Source organism: Acanthopagrus latus, chromosome 1, assembly GCF_904848185.1.
Source record: "Acanthopagrus latus isolate v.2019 chromosome 1, fAcaLat1.1, whole genome shotgun sequence".
NCBI classification, from domain to species: Eukaryota; Metazoa; Chordata; class Actinopteri; order Spariformes; family Sparidae; genus Acanthopagrus; species Acanthopagrus latus.
The window spans coordinates 10,718,940-10,731,322 of NC_051039.1; the positions used below are offsets into that span (position 1 = coordinate 10,718,940).

The window sequence follows — 12,383 nt, forward strand, 5'->3', positions numbered from 1 at the left end:
AGTGGCTTGTGTCCTTTATAGAGAGAGTGAAACAACATGCTCCTAGAAGTCATCTGTATTAAACGTGGTTACAGGACCTCTCTCTCTCTCTCTCTCTCTCTCTCTCTCTCTCTCTCTCTCTCTCTCTCTCTCTCTCTCTCTCTCTCTCTCTCTCTCTGTAGCCCAAACACTCTGGGGTTGTGGCTCAGGTTAACCAATCACAGCAGCTCACTAATAAACAAGATTGAAAAGAGGCTTCCCTACTGGGACACATGACAAATCTATAAATGATTAATCTATCAGAAATGACACTTACTGGACCAGGACTAATGAGATATTGCATATACGTCAATCAATCATCTCTCAATCTTGACGCTCAAATGAATCTTCCTAAGTGATGGCAAATTAAGAAGCTTGAGAGACTTTTGTTCGGACCTGTTCCACTATCCTGACCACACAAAATTATCTGTTTTCTTCAGTGTTTATTCTTATTGTGGTTTTCAAGTTATCATTAAACACTCATGCTCCTGTTTGTTGAGTACACCTAATCTAATCTAACACAGCAGGCCTGTAATAAAGCCCCATTGGGCTTTTAAGGTTCAGTTGAACCATTCAAGAGATGTGTTGATTCAAGTTTTACGAGTGTACTTTTTGGTGTTGTTTGATTGCGTTTTATTACACAAAGATTTGTATCTTTTTTTTTGTTTTCTTTTTTAGATTATTTTTGGGGGGAATGGTGTCCATCAGACAGGAAGCAGGGCACAGAGAGGGGAAGACATGCAGGAAAGAGCCCGCTGAAAACCATCCTCCGTACCTCTGCACACACTTTAGCACGTAAACTCTCCGGGCACCCAGACTAAGAATTTTTTCTTACTTTATACTCATTGATATCCAGTGAATGGTGTGGCCAAAATATTAAACACTCCTTTCACTATAACACAACGACTCATAAACCTATACGGCCTACAAACTAAGATAAAGTTGAATCCACACCTCTAAAAGCAGTTAAATTTACCTGGACACACCTAATAAACATGCGAATGAGTGCTTGTGGGAATAAGGTCACATTTTCCTCACTTTGAACTTCTTTCTCTGATTCGCCTGTGATTCTCAAACTCTTTTAGGAGCTCCGTAAGGTTGATTTTAGGGCAAGCTGTTGTGAAACATGCCCCTTCACTGCTGCCAAACTGCTGAGAGGCCACACATGGTGTGATGCAAAGCCCTTATCTGCTCCACAGTGAACTTCAGTCACTAGTTCACGTCACTGTACTCTAACGCAATGTCTTGTTCCTCTTAAGTTCTTTCACAAAAATATGAGCCGTGTCTACATGCACAACAAAAAAAAAAAGTTTTCTAACACAGCTGATGCTGTGTGATACAGCAGCACTAATACAAGTGTAACCGGGCAGCCTGGTGCGAGCTTTGACTCCTACCAATCAGCTGCAAACACTCTGTCTCACACACCTTTTTTTTTTCTTTAATCATTGGCTGAGAGTGAATACAAGCCTCCAATGGACTCATCTGACGGTGTTTCACTCTGACTGTTGTTAAGTGCTGACCACTTGGTCTAATGACAAAATACTTCAAATTAAGTTGGTGAAAGAAGTTTTTTCAAAATTCTACTTACTGTCCTGAATGTGAACATGGATATAGTGACTGTACCTGAAGCCAAGAAAATAACTTTTACAAATATTAATGAAAGTTTCCAGACAGTTTTGTGAAAACACCTCTATTTGGATATAAAGATATTGATGTTACAGCCACAGACCGGGGAAGTACAACAGTTGTTTTTCTAAAATATGCCTGCACTGTGGGGTAAATTGAACATTGACTTTCTGACGGTCGGTGGACTTTGAATGGACTCGTGCGTACAGGAGTACACAGTAACGCCTCTCCGTGGACGTCGTAAAAAAAAAGAAAAAAGCCAGGCTGACGATATATAAATACAGCACGAAAGATGCATCTCTCCTTTCTGTGGAGTCAGGCCCTTTATGGATTATAATCCGGCCAATCAGATCCTGCCCGGTAACAAACAACTGAGGATCAAAAGGAACCTTTAAATCTCAGACACACAATGTAAGTATGTTTTTATATCATCGGCCTGCACTTTGAGTGCTGGCTCATAAAAGGCATCACCATTGATGAACCATTCAGTTTAAGAGACGAGTGAAGTGTCCGAGGTTAATGTTTATATCGTGGGTTTGTTGGTGATTTGTGTCTCTGTGTGATTGTGCAAACCTTTAACTCCAGCGTTAGGAAACATGGTGGGACTTAAACCCTCAGATGTTCCTCCACCACTGGGGGTGAAGATGGCGAGTGCTGGGCTGGCAGCCTGTTGGGCTGATATTGTCACATTTCCTCTGGACACAGCCAAAGTCAGACTACAGGTATCTGCTCTGAAAAATAAAAGCAGCAAACCGTTCATCTCCAGTGTCGTACAGCATGTTTTCCCTCACACTTAAAGCAATACACATGACATTACACTGTGATAATGATCTTGAGCTAATCTAATTTTTGGACACTTTGGAACACACTGTTGACTGAGCAGCTTGACTTCATCATCCAAAACAGAAAATCAATCACAGTCATTCACTCTTCTGTTGCTGTAGGCTGCATGTTTTCTACCTCTGTTCTGTAAAAGCTGGTTTTAGCCTCTAGCACAATCTGTGACCCCAGATACAGGGAGAGAAGACGGCGGTGGGAGGCATCCGCTACAGAGGCGTGTTCGGGACGATCAGCACCATGATCAGAACAGAGGGACCCAGGTCTCTGTACAACGGGCTGGTGGCGGGGCTGCAGAGACAGATGTGCTTCGCCTCCATCAGGATCGGCCTCTACGACAGCGTCAAGAACTTCTACACTGGGGGCAAAGACAGTCAGTGATACGTTTATAAACAAATCAACCTATCGCAAATCAGGCTTTCCCCGCTGACAGACATGGTTTATAGATTTCAAATGTCCCACTGTCAGAATCCAAAACCCTCACATAAAGAATGAATATCAACTCAAAGTAAGTTTGGTTCACAGAGCCCAAAACTACAAGCTTCCCTCAGAGGACTTTACAAACCATACGACATCTCACAACTTTCATATTCAGACCCTCTATTCAGATTAGGAACATCTGGATACATATAAACATCTATTAATCAACAACAATCTTTAGTTAATAGATATTGACAATGAGAAGCTTATAAACTTCATCAGATGTTTATAGATAAACTACACAGTATTCATTAAACATTAACAAAGTGTATTAAACATCTGTCTGCAACTTTACATCAAACAACTGCTTAATAAAGGTGTTACAGAGCATTTCATATTTTGCTAACAGGGAAGTGACTGTTCAGTGAGGTATCTGATATTAAATTTACTTAAGTATCAAAAGTCATGTTCTGGCAATAAATGTACTGAAGTGTTAAGATACAGGTAAAACTAAATGCATACATGCATTTACATGTTGACCATTATGACTCTGGCTGATAATCAGCATTATCTTGTTTATTGGAATCAGTGGGGTTTTATTGTTTTTGGGTTTTTTTCCCATTGCAGATAAAACAGATCTTTTAAAAAAAAAAAAAAAAAAGTTCCACTTTGGCTGTGATGCAGTATGCACCTAAACAATAACCAAATAAACCGAGTGGAGTAAAAGTACAGTATTTGTCTCCAAAATGTTTGTCAATGCAAAATGTTGCCAAAACAGCTGCTGTATGAACAGTATGGATAGAAGTAATGGAGCAGAGATGGAATGTAACTGAGTACTGTACTTCAGTACAATTTTGAGGTAATTGTACTTTAACTTTTCTTTATTGATTTGGTTTGTAGTAGTTTGGCAGATTGCATTCTGCATCTGAGCTCTAGGAGAGCATTTTTAAAACAAGAAAAACAACAAAAAAAAAAAAACACAGACTCCAATAAAATCAGAAAAATGCTGAACATTCAATAATCAGTTGACATGTAAATATTTGTATAATTTTACTTAAATAAAATGTTCTTACTCTTACTACTTACCTTAAGTGCACGACATGTTATTTTATATAAATATGTTACAAGACTTTCAGTGTGATGTAAGAAAATTTGAGGGTGGTAACACTGATAAAATAAATAAGGCACAAGCATCTCAAAACTGCACTTAATAAGAGTAATTAAATACTAAATACATTGGTTGTTCCTGTGCTTCTTTCTCCAGACCCTAATGTGCTGATACGGATCCTGGCCGGCTGCACCACAGGCGCCATGGCAGTGTCGTTTGCACAGCCCACAGACGTGGTCAAGGTTCGATTTCAGGCCCAGATGAACCTGGACGGCGTGGCCCGTCGCTACACTGGCACCATGCAGGCCTACAAACACATCTTCCAGAACGAGGGCGTGCGTGGACTCTGGAAAGGTGCCACTTAGGAAAAGCCCGAGAAATGATTTTGTAACTGACAAGTTATAATTAGTCAAACATACATCTCGTTAATCTTCTTTCCTCAGGCACACTACCCAACATCACAAGAAATGCGCTTGTCAACTGCACAGAGCTGGTAACATACGACCTGATCAAGGAGGCCATCCTCAGGCACAACCTGATGTCAGGTGAGTGGGAGAGCTCATGCATGTGTGCCTGGGCTAACACTGACACACACACACACACACGCACACACACACACACACGCACACACACACACACAATGGCATCACACAGAGACAGCTGATTGGGCAGAAATCCACACACCCTCTCACCCTTTCAACTCCACCAAGGCTGATAACAGCACACATGCTGGTACAGAACAAAGTGTATTTTCCCTCCTCGGTGCTGTAAATACAGTAGTTATTATGATTTATCTCAATCATATATATTGCCTCGTCCACGGTGTTGCACAATCTGCTGACATGTGTGTTTCCTTACAGTTAAAGTGAGAACAAAGGCCCTCTGGTCCCCATCATTCATACTCTTGTGTTGTTGGGTTTTTTTTTTTATCTCCACAGATAACCTGCCCTGCCACTTTGTTTCTGCGTTTGGCGCAGGCTTTGTTACCACAGTGATCGCTTCCCCGGTAGATGTGGTGAAAACTAGGTACATGAACTCCCCACCAGGCCAGTACAAGAGCGCTATCAACTGTGCCTGGACCATGATGACAAAAGAGGGGCCGACGGCTTTCTACAAAGGGTGAGCATTTCCTCTCAGGCCCCGACATACTGGTTAGTTTAGGAGTTCTGAGGTCGTTATATAAATTACAAACTCTTTTTGTGTTTCTTGCAGATTTGTGCCCTCGTTTCTGAGGCTGGGATCGTGGAACGTTGTGATGTTTGTCTCATTCGAACAAATCAAGAGAGCCATGATGGTCACGAAGAAGAGGATCGAAGACCCAAACTGAGTTCCACATTTTTACGTTTGACTGAGAAACTTGAGCCAACACTGGGTTGGAACGACACTGAAAAAAAAAAACCCAAAAACCTAATGAATATCATATCACATTTTAGTTTTATTCTTTTTTTGTCCCGTGGTGACAAAGAAGAAAATCCTTTGTTGAAAAAGGAACATTAGACGATCTATCTTGTGCTTCAACTTTGTGTTGAACTGATGTATTAAAGAAATGCAGTTTTGTATTTAGAATTTTTCAAAAAATGTTGTGATGATCTCCTCTGGGAAGTTGAGTTTGTACTTTGAGTCCTGTAAATCTGAATCTGTCAATTATAAAAAAAGATATGCCGTTTTATCTCCTACATTCCTAATTTTATGTTTATAATGCGTCACAATGAATCCAATCAAAATTGAATGGGAGTCAATGGTGGGAGCAATAAATGAGACATAGGTACACAATAGGTTTAAATGCTTTTGTGCTCAAAAAACTCATACTGTCCCGTGCAGCAGCTCTGTATTCCCCCTCTGTCCGAAACTCTGTTAGCTCCCGTCTCTTAAAGCCCCCTCCCTCCAGAATACCCAGTCTGCTCTGATTGGTCAGCTGACACTTGCCTGACCCAACAACCCTAACAACAGAACAGCTGTGTTTAATCCAATTTTACAAGCCAAACTAGCCCCAAGGCATTCATTATGCACTTGTGTGATGTCGCAGAGTCACAGAATTAAAAGGCGGGACTAACGACAAGGCGTGTTCTTCTTCTGTGGGAGGAGCTTCTGTGTAACTTTCAAGATCTGTTACATGCTTTAAGAACATTTGTAAAACACTGAGGGAAAGGATAAAAGAAAAGCAAAATAGCTCTGCTTCGAGTTGTGATGACCTGTAAAGCTACATCTGCCAGTCTTACATTACAGGCAGCTTTAAAACAGAGCAACTTTCTATGTAAATCAGCTTTATGTAAACCCTTAATATATTTGACTTGTTTTTACAGACCCTGTGCTTGTTTTTTGATTTCTGCCACATGAGACACATTTCAAAGCGTCAAAGTGTGCATTTATTAACTTCCATTAAGACTTGTTAATCATCAAAAAGCAAATCACAGCTGAGAAATAACGTCATAAAAAAAAAACACTTCAGTCTTTCGACAAATAAATGTATACTAATAAAGTCAAACAACTATTTTGAGTTCCACATCACCTATATTACAGAATACAGATGACATCAATAGGGACACATTAACACATGCAAACATTTTCCCTTAAATTAAAGGGTAATTAATTTTTAGGCATCAAAGTGTGATAACAGCTCTTTAGGAGTACTTCTACATACGTGAAAAAAAGTAGTATAAAGTCTATTTTGGCTGTATGTATTCTGATAAATTTCCTTATCAGTTGCATTGTGGGTAATGTAGGCACTGGGTTTTCAGAAAAGCAAGAAGAATGCATGGAATAAGAGGCAATTTCTCTGGATCTGTATCTATTTTGATCATTTGCTTTCAATGGGAGGGCAGTGCTACACAAGTGGACTGCTTTTCAACCTACATTACCCACAAGGCAACTTTGCAACTGGATGACATCACTTGAGGCAGTTTATCAGACAACATACAGCTTGCTCTGGAGCCACAACTAGTTTCATACTTCTTTATTTCCACGTATGCAGTCATACTCCCCAAGACCTCTAAACACACTAAAATGTGTGTAATTGGTGAAGTTACCCTTTATGGGTTTTTTTGTTTTTTTTTGTATGCCATGGTATCTGGAGATAAAAATCGTATTCCTGAGTGGGGGGAAAAAACTGTGACAACACAAAAGTCTTGTTTACATAAATACGAACAAGAGCTACAAATATGGTCGCTGTTTTTAATCATAATTCATAACTATAACTGTCTTTTATCTGGAACAATTTGGCTGCTTGCTCAGTGAAAGTGCTTTAACGCTTACAAACAACAGACCAGTCCTCTGCAGCAGCTCTCATTTAACTTTTACAAAGCTTCATTACACACTGGAATGGTCATTTTTCTGAGGTATAGGGATGTTAGATTTGTGCTCTTTTTTAAAAACCCTTAAGTATCACTGTGACAAAATAAACCAAGCATTACGGACAAATCACAAAATCAAACATAGGAGAAATTATTTGTTCGAATCGTTGAGGAATATGAGTGATCGATCTGCTTCAGTCTGCTCTGATGCTTCTTCTGTTGATTGAACAATATCAGAAGTCATGGAGAAGTCGGGGAAGATTTCTCAATACTAGTTTTTTTCCAAACTGGCAGTCAATGTGAGGGATACTTCAGGGTCCTGTAGATGAGTTTTGACAATATTATGGAATTTTTCTCTGTACTGATTGAACTCCATGATACTTTCTGGTTCTTCTGCCACCCAGAATTTATCAAATTCATATGCCAGATAACCTAAATGAGAAGAAACACATATATTAGAGAATTCTTTGTCAATACAGACAAAAGATTTTACTTTCCCATCAGATCATCTTGTATTTTTCAAGGAGATGGAAAGAATTACGATGTTGAAAAATACAAAAAAAATATATGTTTTTACTCACAGTATAGCTGATGAAAGTCCTGGAGCTCAGGTGTGCCCTGCACTGTGTTGTAGAAATGGGGTTTCAAAGCACCGCTCTTCAGGAGGCTGTAGGCCATCTCTGTCAAGTTGATCCCGACTATGGCATATGAATATCTGAAAAATGGTGAATACTAAATTATCCTAGTCTCATAATACACGATAATGCAATTATTTCAGGAAGATCTAACTTTTCATACAATACTGACAGAAAATACAGATATGTGTCTCACCCCAGTTTAGGATGGTTTGCATGTGACAACACCTGACGAGCCTCCTCTGTGTAATTTTCACTGAAAAAACTGTAACAGAGAAAAAATATTTCAGCACAATTATTTTTAAACATGGAGACCTTACAAGATTTTGTTTTACCCCCAAGTGTATGGTTCTAAATATGGAGCTGAATATGTATTCAAATAATCAAAAAAATTCAAATGGGTGGTGATCAAAATATACTCTTTGAACCCTCCAATGACTCTTGGAGTTTTAAAATCCCAAGTGATAAAAATGTATGTAATAACCCTTGGTTCAGTTTTACTTGGTTTTATGAATAAAGAATGTAAAAGGCCTGCTGACTGTGCAGATTTCCTTGTCAGTTGCGACTGCATTTCAGGCTCCCACTGACTGACAAAGGGACAGCTGGGGAATATATTTTGTTTGCCTTGTCAGCTCTCTATATCTGTGTTGTATCTCACCATGTCTCTATATTTTGCTGCTTGTTGTTACTGTGGTTTGATGTTAACGAATATATGTCAAACATGCATTTCCATCATAGATACATTGAGGCCAAAAGATGGTAATGATTTCTCAGTGCTGTAGCTCTTTATAACTGAGTTAATAAATGTCTCATTGTTATTCATTGAGGACTCACACAAGGTTGATCAGGCCCAGCATGCCCATTCCTCTGAAGTCAGTCTTGGGGTCATCTCCTTGGAATCCAATGTCTCCCCACTGCTTAGTGATCCTGGACTCCAGTTTGACAGTTGGCATCAACAGGTCCCACAGCTGATGGTACAAATAATTCAAGAGTTTCATATTTTAGCTGCAGTTTACACAGCCTCAACTACTTTCAGTGTGTATTTTATATTGACAGAGCATGTTAGTTCATGGTATTTAGTCTTTGAAAAACGATGTATCTGTCGGTCAAATCAACTCTCATTTTGCTCAGTGCAGCAGGTGAGGGTTTTAACACATACTGAACTTTGGACCTTTTTTTCTGTATCCACGCAACTAAAACATATACAGTGACTGCTTTACTGATGTATGGATCCAGAAGCAGGAACACACACCTTCAACAGCATGGCCTCATGTGCTTGGTTGTCCGAGCTGAAGACTTCTTTTCTCAAGTCTTCCACAGACACATACAAGCTGCTGTGTCCTGTTATCTGTAGCAGACAGATGTGTAGGCTTCCCTTGAACCTGAAGAGGTAAGAAGATTGAATAAATAATTAATAAATTGATTTAAAAAAATACACTCAACCAAGTATGATCTGGAAATCAAAGAATCACCAGTGACAAGCACCATCAAAATAACAGATAAGACGTGAACTTACAGTGGATCTTTCTGGGGTTTGACATTCTTCACTTTCATAATTTGATCCACACACTGCTCTAATTTATCCTTGTCAGTGTCCAAAGCTCCTCTTAAAACCTACAGAGGAAGAAAGCAAAGAAAGGTACAAGGTAGTCACAGAATAAGAATGATTTAGTGCGCTACAAACAGAGAAAAACGGCTGCTATATGATTTAACCATCTATCCATCCATCTAACCCTACCACCAACAATGCAAAAAATACTTTCCAAATTCAATCTCAGCTGCAATGAAAAAGATGACTAGGCACTTCTGCTTCTACCATGAATGAACTGTTGATTGGAAAATGTTTCACTAGCTGTAATCACAGATGGCAACTAGAGTCAATTTATCTATGCTTGGCAAGTATATTGAAAGATAACAACTGATTAGGCTCACAGAGTATGTCTTTATTTGAGTTCACACATACAACACCCAGCAGATAATGAACAGGTCAGTAAAGGTGTTTCCTATACACTTCTTCTATGTGGGCCCATGAGTTATGACGTATCCATTTTTTCATATATATTTTATATATATATATATATATATATATATATATATATATATATATATATATATATATATATATATATATATATATATATATATATATTAACCTAACCTATGTGTGCTTGTGTTTGCCAACATGCCAACATTCCTAGAGGCCAAACCGATATCTTTGACCAACTAACAGTCCAAAAACTCAGCATGCAAATCCTGATTTTCAGAAATGATTTCTCTAAATGACATTACCAAAATGGTTGATGGATTAGCAAGTTTTTACCAAAGCTTTCATGTGTTTTTCTTACAGTAGCTATATCAAGAAATGTATAATTCCTTGTTATATTGAAAGTTATTCGTAAACCAGCCTCTGACGTTGACCACATACTTGACAGAGCCAAGGAGCAATCCCTAGGAAACTATTCCCATCTTATTTTTTGTTTAAAAATGAAGGATAAAAGTAAAACATTTTACTACCTTGCTCTTTGACGACCGTAGAGAATATTCTGCAACAGGACACAGGAAACAGATTAATAGAATGTTGAAACTGTGCGCCAGGCAGGAAAGGTAGACCAGATTTCAGATGACTTAATTCACCTGCTTTCGTTGTCCTTGTTGCCCCGGGTTTGTATCCAGAACATATTCTCTGCAGCTCACACGTCCCTGTTGCTTGCCTGATGAGCCACTTCAGCCAGTATCTCAGGAAGGATGTGTAGACGTATTGCCAGATGTACCCCAGCATTTTCTATAGCATGGACAGAGAAAACATGCATCAGTATAATGTCCCAGACATCTGACAGTCTAATATACAGTCTTACACACATTTTTAACATTTGTCTAATAAACCATTTTAGATGCCTGAGCTGGGTGCTTGACTCAGCTTGTCACTTATGGTGGATTACCCTATGCCAGAGTTCATTAGCACCTCTTCAATTTATATTCTAGGGAGCAAGAAATGTCCTCAGCAGTAAACATCCGGGCAGAATAAAGTTAATGTGTGATAAAATCCAATGAACAGCCATCCAATAAATCTAATTAAAATGCTCCTGATTTGATTAATCTGTGAGTCTATGCAGGATTGGAAATCAGACAGGGAAAGGAAACACATTTGAGAAGCTGGAGCCATCAAATATTCAGAATGTTTGATTGAAAAGTTGCAGCTTTTCTGTTTCCCCTGCTACAACGGTATCTACTTTTAATACAATTGTGCAGTCGGACCTAAAAAAGATAATACTACGTTTAGCATGAAATATAACAATCTGCAAAATAAGTTTGGATTACAAGTGCAAAGTCACATAAAATGTACATACTCAAGTGAAGATAATGTCGGGATAATGTCGATGTCAACAGGGGTGGCTAACGGGGGGAGGCTAGCCAACTACAGAACAGCCAAAACAATAGCACTGAAGTAGCTAGCATGCTAACTTCAGACAAACGTGGCCATTCAGTTTATTTTGCCTACGTCGGCGGGTCTGTTGGCACTTTAGCCAGATATCTGCTCACTGCATCTTAGTGTTAGCAGACTACCAGCTATTCAGCACTGATTTAAATAAACCAACAGGGCTAACTGGCTTAAAAAGTCAGATGACAGTTAACCGGTCCAGACAACAGGTTGTCACTGTATTCGTTGTTAGCTAACTTAGCTAACGTATGTCAACCTCAGGTTGCGCCACCAGCATTGCTGTGGTTCATAGTATTAACAACAAGCAAGAAGCTGAAGGGAATCTTACCCTGCTGTCGCAGACATGTTGTCGGACAGAGATATATGCAAACTTACCCTGACTTGTTAGCAATCAGACGAGCTGTAAGGTTGGCGACGCTTCTCTTGACAACAGTCTGGCTGTGGTGCGTTCAAGTTCCGACGAGACAAACAGATATTCCACTATAACGCGTATCTTGGAAATTGAAGATTTTTGGGATAACCAGAATATTTTAATTTCACAATTACATCTGAATTCTTGGAATCGTTTTCAGAGGGACTGATTGTGCAATTTCAGCCACAAAAGTGGACAGACTCTGAGAAATTTGTGTTGCAATTATGGTTGACATAATGTCGTTGAATATAGCACACGCCAGCATGTCAACGACGCATCCAATGCTGCCGCAGCGCCACCTACCGCCCAAACCTCACTACTGCCTGCACCACTGTGCACTACATGGAGGGAAAACGGATAACCGGCCATTGAAACCATATGCTTGAATGTGGATCTAGATAAATCTATAAACCCATTTAATAATCCGCAGTCAAATTCATCAAATCAAGACAGACATTAATTTTGTTGAAAATTATTATACACCAAATCCTCAAATATGATTGGGTTCAGCCAAGTATTTGCTTTTCCCAATTTAACCACAAGATGATGCCAGATCTACAATATGACCGGTTGTGTTACTTTGAAGGGGCACTATGTG

General features: G+C 39.3%; 2 protein-coding genes across 3 annotated transcripts; one reads left to right on the forward strand and one right to left on the reverse strand.

The window, feature by feature from the left end:
- Positions 1-1,893: 1,893 nt before the first annotated feature.
- ucp1 (uncoupling protein 1) lies at positions 1,894-5,687 on the forward strand. Its single transcript, XM_037107903.1, has 7 exons — positions 1,894-2,055; positions 2,230-2,366; positions 2,656-2,854; positions 4,166-4,363; positions 4,453-4,554; positions 4,948-5,128; positions 5,222-5,687. Exons 2-7 carry the CDS (start codon positions 2,241-2,243, stop codon positions 5,334-5,336), a joined length of 921 nt encoding a protein of 306 aa, XP_036963798.1. The 5' UTR covers positions 1,894-2,055; positions 2,230-2,240; the 3' UTR covers positions 5,337-5,687.
- A 665-nt stretch (positions 5,688-6,352) lies between these two features.
- Positions 6,353-11,892, reverse strand: elmod2 (ELMO/CED-12 domain containing 2). 2 transcript variants are annotated; one of them, XM_037107911.1, is made up of 9 exons: positions 11,749-11,892; positions 10,569-10,716; positions 10,449-10,477; positions 9,451-9,548; positions 9,187-9,316; positions 8,769-8,902; positions 8,131-8,199; positions 7,881-8,014; positions 6,353-7,731 (listed from the first exon to the last, which is right to left on the reverse strand). In XM_037107911.1, the coding sequence occupies exons 2-9, from the start codon at positions 10,711-10,713 to the stop codon at positions 7,571-7,573; spliced, it is 900 nt and encodes a 299-aa protein (XP_036963806.1). In that variant the 5' UTR covers positions 10,714-10,716; positions 11,749-11,892; the 3' UTR covers positions 6,353-7,570. The 2 variants fall into 2 exon arrangements, with proteins under 2 accessions (XP_036963806.1, XP_036963813.1); XM_037107918.1 differs by lacking the exon at positions 11,749-11,892 and adding an exon at positions 11,702-11,725.
- Positions 11,893-12,383: the final 491 nt, after the last annotated feature.